We start from the raw sequence: 10814 nt of genomic DNA on the forward strand, positions 1-10814 counted from the left end.
TAGTGGTCACTACAGTGGACAGCTGTCTAAAAGCCATTTTCTTGTGCTTCTTGTGGATTTTTATGTTATAAATGCACACAGACCACTGAAGTGGACACTAATGCATCATAAAATATATCAACTACTGGCCATCAGCTGCAAATGCAAGAAATTATTTTGTTAAATCCAATATGGCCAACAGACAAAAAAGCAAGCCGACCAACCCGGTCCCTCCTACTGTAGACGACTCTTGCAGGTTAAAAAAAAAAAAAAAAAAAAAATGACATCAGGTAACCCCTAAAGAACAATACTACTGATGTTATTTTTCAAATAACTTTGTATTTGGAGAAAATTACAATTGATCACCTAAAAAGATTTAATTTTTCCCCCCTACCTTTTATGCCTTAAAAAAATAAAATTGGAAGAAAATCCTGACAAAGGATCATAATTCATGCATGAAAGGGTTAATGTTAACATTGACTTCACTTTCAAGTTTGGGGAATACATTTGACCTCAAACCAGGAAGACGCCTTCCAGTTATAAAGTAAAATAAGTGCAACAAAGAAACTGGCAGTATAAGAACACACAATACCCAAATGAATTTCTGTAAATCTTCCTAACTTCTCACCAAAAGAAGATTCTTTTAAAATCTAGTTAAAGTCAGTTTAAAATGATCCATCTTTACATTTTTATGCAAATCAGGATTTCTAAGCACCTTTATCTGGTATAACTTCCACTTGTATCATGGGGCTCCCAAGATTTCTGTAACTAGCATAAAACTATCTGCATGCCGAGCAGTTATTTAGGAGTGATGCCAGTAAACTGGCTTTAATTTGAAATAAATAATTTGGAAAAGCACTGCTAAATAATGCTGTGGGCCTGTTTTTGCCCATGTAATCTCAGAGAGCCTCCCAATATGGACTCTTTGAAATACCAGGACGATTTAAATAAAATTCAATTTAAAGATTGTTAATGGGCATCTCAACAGCATATTAACCCAGACAACACCGTACCGGTTCAACAGACAAAGTTGCCCTCTCAAACCTAAATCCTATAGAAAACCTGTTATAAGTGTGTGAAATGTTATAAGAGTAAGTGCTATTGAACAGATAAAAGGGGATTGTACAAATTATTCCCAGCAGGAGGACTGATAAGTGTGCCAGCAGTGACTTTGTTTTGTTTTTTTCCCTGAATGAATGAATGAATGTATGAAGTCAAATTGAGTCATCTTTAAGAAAGTGTTGTCAGGAGACTTAAGTTCTCTGTAAGAATAGAAAGGCGCCTTCCACGCAAAAAAAAAAAAAAAGTTAAAGAATTACTTTTAAAAACAGTTTCATATTACAGCATTTTATGAGATCAGTGAAAACTTGAGGCATGGACAGAAAATGCGTAAAAAACGCCTGACAGCATTTACAGGAGCTGCAGTTTCTGTGGAATTGTTTTTGCAGAGTGTTTCAGCTCAGTTTATGTGTCTTCACTGGCCGGCACCCTCCCCTCATTCAGCAGTCTCTCCCTTTCCGCGTCGCTGCCTTCATCGTCCAGGTTCATCCTGGTGGCGCACCATGGTATCCTGGCCAGCAGGGGGCGGTGCAGTCCGTTGTAGAGCGCCGTGCCCGTCAGCAGGACCAAAAATCCCAGAACCTGCAGGCCGTGAAACTTCTCCCAGCCCAGCGCCAGGCTCACCACCCAGATGACCAGCGTACGCAGGCTGTCCAGCACCATCCGGGTGGTGGCGCTGATCTCCTTGGTGACACTGATCCCGGCGAAGTTGAAGAAGGCGATGCTGACCGTGTTGCCCAGGAGAGCCAAGAGGATGAGGGGCTTGTATCCAATCTGACAGAAGGCGTCCAGCGCGTCCTCCAGGACCTGCCGAGGATTGTCACTGAAGTCCCCGACGTGGATGAAGTACATGGGGATGAGCAGCAGGGAAAGGACGACAAAACCAAACAAGCCTGAGGGTAGAAAACACACATTTAATCAACCAGCTGTTTAAGTGAAATCAAACTAATATCAGCTCAAATTTCACCTAAAAAAAAAAAAAACTAAAGTTTTTGTGACCAAAGTAACTTGTGCTGAGATTTTAACATACAGAATTTATGAAATCATAAATGATTTTGCTCAATCTTTTCTAGCCTCTAATATGTTCTGTTTTTACCTCTAGCCATCAACTTTTCTATCCCTGCTTGGCCTTACAGGGGTGGTAACCCAGGGTGGCAATTTTTCGGGGGAGGCTCAAAGGATTTTTTTTTCCCCCCCTTTATGGGTTTTGCAATTTACATAAAACTCAGTATTAACATTCTGGGATTTTTATGATAAGCAATATTCCAGTATTTGAAAACTACTAAGTTATGGTTGATTTCTTTGGGAAGATGGAGTTATTGACTAGGGGACATGTTAAACATATCATCCATCGGTTCATACCTGCTGATGTAAATGATTACCCGTTAATTTACTGCAATTTGCATTAAGAAAACACATGAGGTCACTGGACTGTGAAACAGAAGTGTGTTTGTTGCAACAGGCCTACTGATAGGTGAGAGAAGACCTTGAAGGTACATTTGTGCTCCATTTCTCAGCTCTAAGATGATTATTTTATTGCAAACAGAGGCTACATGAAATTCCATAAAGCTTACAAAGTGCCGTGGGACAAACTGATACATCAAGTAACGGTTCAGACGCAGTCAATACCCAGTAAATGACTAATATACGCTTAAAATGGAAATGATCATAAACAAGTTAATTTTAGTGATAGTTTTCTTTCAGGCATTTTTGCCACTAGTATCAGTAGATGACAGATTCCTTGTCCCTTACCTGTCTGGTGTGTTTTGTGGTATTCACGTCGCTGCCAAATTAGTGAAGTTTTTTTAAAGATTGTTATATCACCACTTTTGTTGTTGTAGCTTACTTATTAACTTGTTTACCTTCAGTGCCAACGGCTCGAAGAGGATGCACATCATGCTTGTAGACAAACTTTTCCTCCAGCACCATCTGCACCGAAACGATGATCTGAGCCATGATGATCAGGAGATCACCTGCAGAGCAGAAGGTGGACTTCAACTTTAAATCTAATTAAAACAGTTTGTCTTTATGTAAGGATTTTGCCTTGGAGAAAGTTTTTACCCGTGATGACATCAGTGATCTTGTGGGAGTCATCTCTGTGGCCGCTAACAAAGTCGGCGAGTCCCACTACCACCAGGCCGAGGATGGTGATGAAGATGCCGAGCCACTGGCTGGGTGCGAGCCGACGACCCAGAAAAGCTACAGACAGGAGACCGGTGAAGATGATGACGGCGCCGCGAAGCATCTGGAAGCTGGAGGCGCTCGTCATGTTGAGAGCTAGAAAAGAAAAACAGTTCTGCAAACAAGACTAGAATTTTTTTGCAGATACACTGCAAAAAGTTATTTTACCCAATTAATGAAGATAAATTAATTATTGATTCTTAATGTATGATTGAAATTGTAGATTTCCAATCAGTCTCTTTAACTGAACCAGCAAACAAACCATACGAACCGCTCGGGTCGTTCTGCTGAACTTACCAACATACATGATGGACGTGGCCGTCATGTCACACATTGCAGGAGGGAAGAAGAGTAGAGGGTTGAAGCTCTGGCCGACGTTCATTCTCGGCTCTGGGCTGCGTTTGTCATGGAACAGCAAGATGTAGAAGACGGCGAGGCAGCTGAACTCGCCCAGAAACATTCCCACAGCCTGGAAAGAGAGAAAGTCACCAGTGATTTAACTTAAATCTCACTTCTGCCGACAATGTTTCCCTGAACAGTTTACTGAAGTGCCAGGCTAATGCTAGCATTTTTCTGCTACATTTTGATACGACTTGTCGATATTTAACATTTCTTTGTGGTTCCCAGGCATTTCTTTGTGATAACACTTTAACAGAAGTTGTTCTCCTGCCTCATAAAATTACTACTTTATGAGGTTACAATAGTCAATACAGTCTTGCTTTGACTGTGAACATAATTGCAAAAGACCTACACTGCTCAGTAAAACACTGATTCTTCAGTGCATAGGAATATAATAATACAAGTTGAAAATACTTCAGATAGACAACCAGTTTATACATCACATGTGCCCTTTTCTGTGAACAAAAAATTTCAATAATCTCTGCTATAAAATGTCATTTAAAGCATACAACTATACCTGTACAAATGGATGGGAGAAGGAGTGTTCAGGGTTACCATGGCAACCCTTTGCTGAGAACATGTCAGCCCATCTGTCAGAGAAAAACACATCATGCAGATTGGTTACTGACACACGAGTAAGCATGATAGCGGTGAATGTTTCGACTAGACTTCAAAAAATGTCAGGAAGCAAATACAGTAAAAATAATGTCTGACATACAAGTGTGAATGTCAGCAGGCCAGACTCACTGCAGACGCAGACAAAATGGTGATGATGCTGCATTTTACTTGTGTGGTTAATGAGTGCTTAGGTCATCATAAAGCCTTTGGCTAGTCACAAGAAGCATGACTGACACGTGAGAGTCGTGTCCTCGCATGTCAGTCAGGATTCAAATGTTCACTTGAAATCTAACAGGTCAATATCTACAATAATCTTCTGTTTTACAGCATTACTTTGCTTTTTACATACGTTTCCACAGCACTTAAAACAAAATGCAAGCAGCAGCAGAATGACTGAGCTGCCATCTCTGCTGCCGGGAAGTGGCTCTGTGACAGGTGAGCCGTCATGTGACTGTAGTGAAATCTAACCTGCAAGTAGCAGAGTTCCCCTCTGAGCAACATGACAGTGCAGGGATTTGTTTTTCTTCAGAAGCAAGTATTCTTTTTCAATAGAACCCAACAAGAAAATGGAAGCGAGAGACAGGAAGGACAACGCTGACATCACAAAATATTGGAGAAGTTAAAAAAGCCAAATGTTGGGTTTCACCAATGTGATGCACCTTCTATAGGAAAAGATTATTTAATATTTAAAAATAGAATTGTTGATCATATGTACTTCACTTTCAGGCTGTTACTCAAGAAAACCTGATTATTCTATGACTTTAGATTGAAAAACGCACAACTGTGACATTTGAAACTTTACAGTCAGACTGCAAATGAGGCGTTTCCAGTCAGAGTTCCTTCTTTAGCCTCGGATTTCAGTTTTAAGTCCAATCAGTAACAATCAAGATATTTCAGTCCTGCTTCTTAAACAAAGCTAAGTTCACTTTTGTTTCAATTCACTTTCTGTTTTAATAATGCTGAAATCAAAAATGTTATTTTTACAACAGCTCCCAAGAGAAGAGTTTAAGCTTAATGTGATAAATGATTAAGACAAAGAAACAGAAGGCATTGCATAAGTTTCAGTAGAATATATCATAGTTTGAATAAATTGGAATTTATCACTTTGCCTCCGTTTCAATTTTTCCTTTCAGTGCAAAATGTATTCTGTTTCTATTTTGTCTTTAATGACAAAATAGTAATTAAATATTTATCATCTACTCTGGTTAGTTCAGCTGTTTTCTTCAAAACTAACATTAGGAATGTGCCAATTTTGTTTGGATGACAAAATTATTAAATAGGCTAAAAAAAAATAAAGCATACTTATCATTTATTAAAAAGCAGAACATAAAAAACAAACACTATAAAAAGACATTTTGGAAGGTAGTAAATATTCATTGAAACTATTAAAACTTTAGTTAGATTCGTTTACAAATGTAATTTCCGATAATCTTTTAACTCTAACAGCATATTTTCTTAACCCACCCAAACATTTTGATTTGCATTGAGCTGAAAATGTTGGTGCAGTTCCCCTTTTTTCCAATTTGTCTGCAACATTTAACTAGTTTAACAGCAACAAGACTAATGCTGAAGCCAAACTTGCTAAAAACCTGAGCTTAACTCTTAGGCTGCTGTTGCCAATAAGCGGCAAATCTTGTTTTCAGGGGGGAATAAATTAAAAGTCTTGGTAAAGTTTAATTAATTCAAGAAAGCTGTAAAGAGGTACTTTTCAAACGATTCTAGATTAAGACATTTTAAATCGATGTCCTGATCTCTGAAATGATGAACTGTACCCCAGTCTGTAAATATAAAACACAAAAGTTGGTATCTAATTTAAGTGAATTAATTGATAGTAAAGTTAGTTAGTTAAAATATAGACACTGTTGCTGGTAATTTTACTCTTTTCTTTAAGAAAACTAAAATGCATTCATCTAAATGAATAAGGACCTGTAAAATTTACATCATTTCTACTCAAAAGTAATAACTAAAATCTAGCGAAATAAAACATAAACGCAAATTCTAGCAGTTTGTTTTATTGTTGGATATTATGCTTGCTACTGAGAATTTTACGACCAAATGACAGCAAGTCATGCGTTGACCTCAGTGTACCATATAGTTAGCAAAACAAGGCTATTCATTTGAAGCCCTGCGAAGTAAGATACATTTAATCGAGCTTTATTCAGCACAGGTGCCTTAAACTATCTTAGAAGAGTTGACAAATGCTAATTTATGCGGTAAGCAAAAACTAGGTTGTTTGTTTCTCATTAGCAACCGTTTCCTGTCAAAACCTTAACAGGAACATTTGCGTCAATATTTCACTCTGACTGCTGATGCTTTTTACACAAGCATCTCAATAGACAACGTTGTTTGGCACCTAGCTTGACAACAAGACAAAGTATTTTACCATTTGGCGTTAACAGCTAACGGCTAGCTACACCTGTGTTGTTGGATAAAAAAAAAAACTGTAACACGACTTAATGTATGAAACACTCAATAACGACTAATTCACGTAGATAAAACGGAAGAAAATAAGCGTTAAATTTAACCTGATTTAAGTTATTCAAGTATACTGTAATCAACTAACTTTAAACACATAACACTATTTAAAAAAAAATAAAGCTAAATGTACTCACTTTGCGGATAAGGTGTTGATGGAGCCAGTTGTGAGCATCAGCCCCGCCAGGAACAGCTGATATTTTGTCCAAGCCATGTTGGAGGATGGAAACGAACCTGTAACACAACAACCACCGACCTGTGTGCTCTCTTTAAAGGGAGCCCGGTTGTTTATTGATGCACTTTCCGCATACTCTCGGCTGTCTGTGAACACCACATGACAGCTCATAGTCAGCTGACCTAACGGCGTGCTGCCTTCACGGACGTCCGGAAATGACGGAGGGCAGAAACTCACTTGATGTGACTGAAAACTGCAATTCTGATTATTGATTCCTATCAAGATGGACTCGTGTATTTTTTTTTTTTGTTTATATTTCACTACTAAATACTACAATTGAACAAAATAACTCCAAACTTTGGCAAACTACAAATCAATCTTTATAATACATGTGATTTTTTTCAAGAACAGCTTTTTTCGGCATTCTTTCATATAAGTCCAATTTAATTCTCATCAGAGCTGTGGACTTCTGCAGCTCCTCAAGAGTTACCAGAGCCCTTTTGGTAACTTCTTTTATGATCTCATTTCCCAGCTTGTCAGATTAAATATCCACATGCTGGTTGGCTTCCATGTTTTAGTTTGGGTTATATCATCTGCTCCTAGTACTGATGTTGTAAATAAATAAAGATCTGAAACATGTCAGGACCTTACCTGACATGTTTCAGGTAAAGAAAGCCCCTGGGCCACGACTCTTTGGGTACACACCCATCATTAACCCATAACCTCAGTAAGAACTTTCTCACAATTGCTTTTTACATAAGTATTAAACTGTAAAACCAACAAATACAGAACATTGTTCCAGTTCTTTAAGATTTTACAAACTGCTGACAGATATTTGCCATATAAAAAAAAGACAAAACTTTGACAATCCAGAAATCAAAACATGTTACTGACATGTTTTATGTCCCACTCACTTGTTCACTAAGACATTAATCAATTCCAGGCCTCAAGGCCAGATTCCTGCAACTTTTAGATGTGTCTCAACTTCAACACACCTGAGTCAAATAATGAGGTCGTTAGCGGGACTCTGGAGAACCCAACTGCACTTAGGAGGTGATTCAGCTGTTGGATTCAAGCTTTGGACCAGGGAGACATTCAAGAGTTGCAGGACACCGGCCCTCGATGGACCAGGATTGCCCACCCCTGCCTTAATCACTAATTTGAGTTTACATCATTCTTTAAATTTATCCTATAAAATTTAAATAATTACAAATTTGCATTTGATGAAAAATTAAACACCATTGGGTTTGAGCTTAAAATAATATTTTTTCAGTATTCAAGATGGATTGATATTTTAATGGCTGATCCTATAAAACTAGATTTTAGACATTTTTTTTTTACACCTACATGCATCGACAGAACACTGCAGAGGAGGAAAATAATGTTGTGTGGACAGCAGGTGGAGTCAAAGTCTAAGGATCCATCAGGTCTGAAAGTGGGACCACAGTATTTTCTTCCCCTGTGTGGCCTCACGTGGTTTAAAATTAGAACACAAATTCTACTTTCCATCTGGAAGTGGCATTTTATGAGGTCAGTCTGAGGCTTTCTGAACCACACAAAGTACAGGCTATCATTCAATAAGGGTTTAAGGCAATTCAGTAACTACTAGTAAATAAAAAGTCATTTAAATGGGTAGGAGGAAAAAGAAATCGGTAAAAAATAAAAAAAATAAAAACCTTTGCCCGGATGCTTGACCTGCCCCTGCTTTGAATTCAACACTGACGTTGCTTTAGAGATATTTTCAGTTTTGTGCCGCTGGTGTTAGAGAGTGCTAAAAGGGACTCCTGGTGATTTCACAGACAACATATGAGAACAAGAAGTCATTGGCTGATACTTCATGTGAAGTGTGTCATCTCTTCTCAGGAAACAGCACTAAAAGCTCAAGGCCCCTTTCACCGTCACATTTAACAGTCTTAACTGTAATAAAAATTAAAATTAGCATGTGACACCTTAAAAGTTAGAGGGTTCCTGTTGGTCTACATGCTGTCGTATGAAATTGTAACATTAAAATCTGAGCCTCAGTTACTGTGGTGCATTTTAACCAGAATGTGGAAGTTTCACCTTCAAGGGTTTTTCTGTTTGCTTTCTGCTCAGTAAACTGGAATACATCTTAGCTCAGTGGAAAGAGACACAAAGCAACCTTTGTCAGTCCTTTACCATAGGAAAAATATTTCAGTAGACTTTTTTTTTTTAAATGTACCAAAAGACACTTTCCTGTTTTGATCAAATATAAACTAAAAAACAAGTCCAATCCTATATTTATTAAGTATCTTAATGAAGAAATGTTCATGCATCAATGTTTAAAGTATTTGTTTCATTTGTGGAAAAGAAAGGAATTGAATTGTTCTTTAACAGCAAAATCAACCAGATTTTACACGTTAAACAAAAGATATAAAAAATGTTTTTGTAGAAAAGAAATTAGGACACCCTATCCCATTTAACTGAAATAAATCAGCTCCTTGTAGTTGTATACTATTTTCTGTCTCAGGAAACTTGATCTCACTGCTCACTTTCAGCTGTGAGATATTTGAGGCATTTCTTGCATCTAGAGCTGGTTTTGAGTTACCACACATCTCAATTAGACTGAGGGCTGGACTTTGACAACACCCAAGACTTTAGTTGCAGTTTCTTGATTTCTCTTAATTCTCAACCAGACCTTTATATATCTGGGTCATTGTTGTGTTACATTGTTATTTCTTTGTTATTCTCACTTTCCAATAAACAGTAAATGGTGAGCTGAGCAGGTTCTGCAGCAGTAAACCTGCATCCCCAAACCATGACATTTCCAACTCCATGCTTCACAATTGACATAAATTCTAGAGTTTATGTCAAATATATCCTCTGTTCTGGTGTCCAAATATTTTTTAATCAATCCAGAAAAAATGCTATTTGAAAACACCTGGTCATTATCTGCATTCTCACAGGTAAAGTTGAATCTAGCCTTTATATGTTTTTAGTGAGCGAAGGTTTTCTCCACACATATCTATCTCCTTTTATAGTTGTGCAGCAAGGCACTGCACATGGCGACATCGGAAACAATGTTGTATGTAGAGAGTGCCCCCTTGTGGATGACAAATGACACACATGTTGAGATTAAAAACAAAAATCAATGACTAAAAGTCAAAATAACGTCAGTACTATCTACGTTTATTATATAAATATAACAACAAAAATGTTTTGTTCTGTTTGTTTCAGTATGATGCCACTCATAATGCATAAAGCACAAGGCAAAAAAGTAGCCAACAAGCAGCAAATTTCAATCTCACTTCAAGTCCATTGAAAAACGTTTTGGAAAATCTGTTACCACGGCTACGACGAAGCATTACATGTAAACAGATAATGGGTAAAGTGAGTTTCATGGTCTACTTGATATAATGTGGTTATCTGACTCCAATAAATAATGTATTTGAGCAGAAGGTCACTGGATCAAAGATTGCATAAATCATATTCCAAAAGAGTCTTCACAAGAATTAGAACCACAATTAATAAATATAAAGTCTTTTGAAAATAATCTCTGTGGATGTTTCTTTCTTTTTAGAAATGCTTAACTATTAAGAGATATAAATGAAATGGTTTGCTCACAGGGATGTTGGAGGCAAAATAGCAAGGAAGGGAAAAAATGATGAAAAAACTCAATCTTTGATTGAGATTGGAAAATATTCAAAACCTTTTACTAAGCTGACTAATAATCTTGGTACTTTCCTCATGTTGACATTTCATCCTAAGATTAAAATGGTAGCATTTGTGCTACAAAAAAAATCTAAAAGGGGTTGCAGGTGTATACCTTAAAGATAAGCAAAGTCTCACAAATGCTATGTAGTACTTTGCCAGAATTAGTTTGTAAGTTGAAATGTCATTCCTAACAAACGTCTGCGAAGGTTTGGAGGCAACACTTGACACCTACACCTGATCTGATAGACTGTTGTTC

The 10814-nt window shown here is 37.4% G+C and overlaps 1 protein-coding gene across 1 annotated transcript; it reads right to left on the minus strand.

Annotated features, from left to right (window-relative positions):
* Positions 1 to 1294: 1294 nt before the first annotated feature.
* On the minus strand, positions 1295 to 7077 carry slc35f6 (solute carrier family 35 member F6). The gene is made up of 6 exons (XM_007545732.2): positions 6849 to 7077; positions 4136 to 4208; positions 3517 to 3688; positions 3100 to 3315; positions 2901 to 3011; positions 1295 to 1931 (listed from the first exon to the last, which is right to left on the minus strand). The coding sequence occupies exons 1-6, from the start codon at positions 7055 to 7057 to the stop codon at positions 1444 to 1446; spliced, it is 1269 nt and encodes a 422-aa protein (XP_007545794.1). The 5' UTR covers positions 7058 to 7077; the 3' UTR covers positions 1295 to 1443.
* Positions 7078 to 10814: the final 3737 nt, after the last annotated feature.

This window comes from Poecilia formosa, unplaced genomic scaffold, assembly GCF_000485575.1.
Source record: "Poecilia formosa unplaced genomic scaffold, Poecilia_formosa-5.1.2 Scaffold1, whole genome shotgun sequence".
In the NCBI taxonomy this organism is placed as follows: Eukaryota; Metazoa; Chordata; class Actinopteri; order Cyprinodontiformes; family Poeciliidae; genus Poecilia; species Poecilia formosa.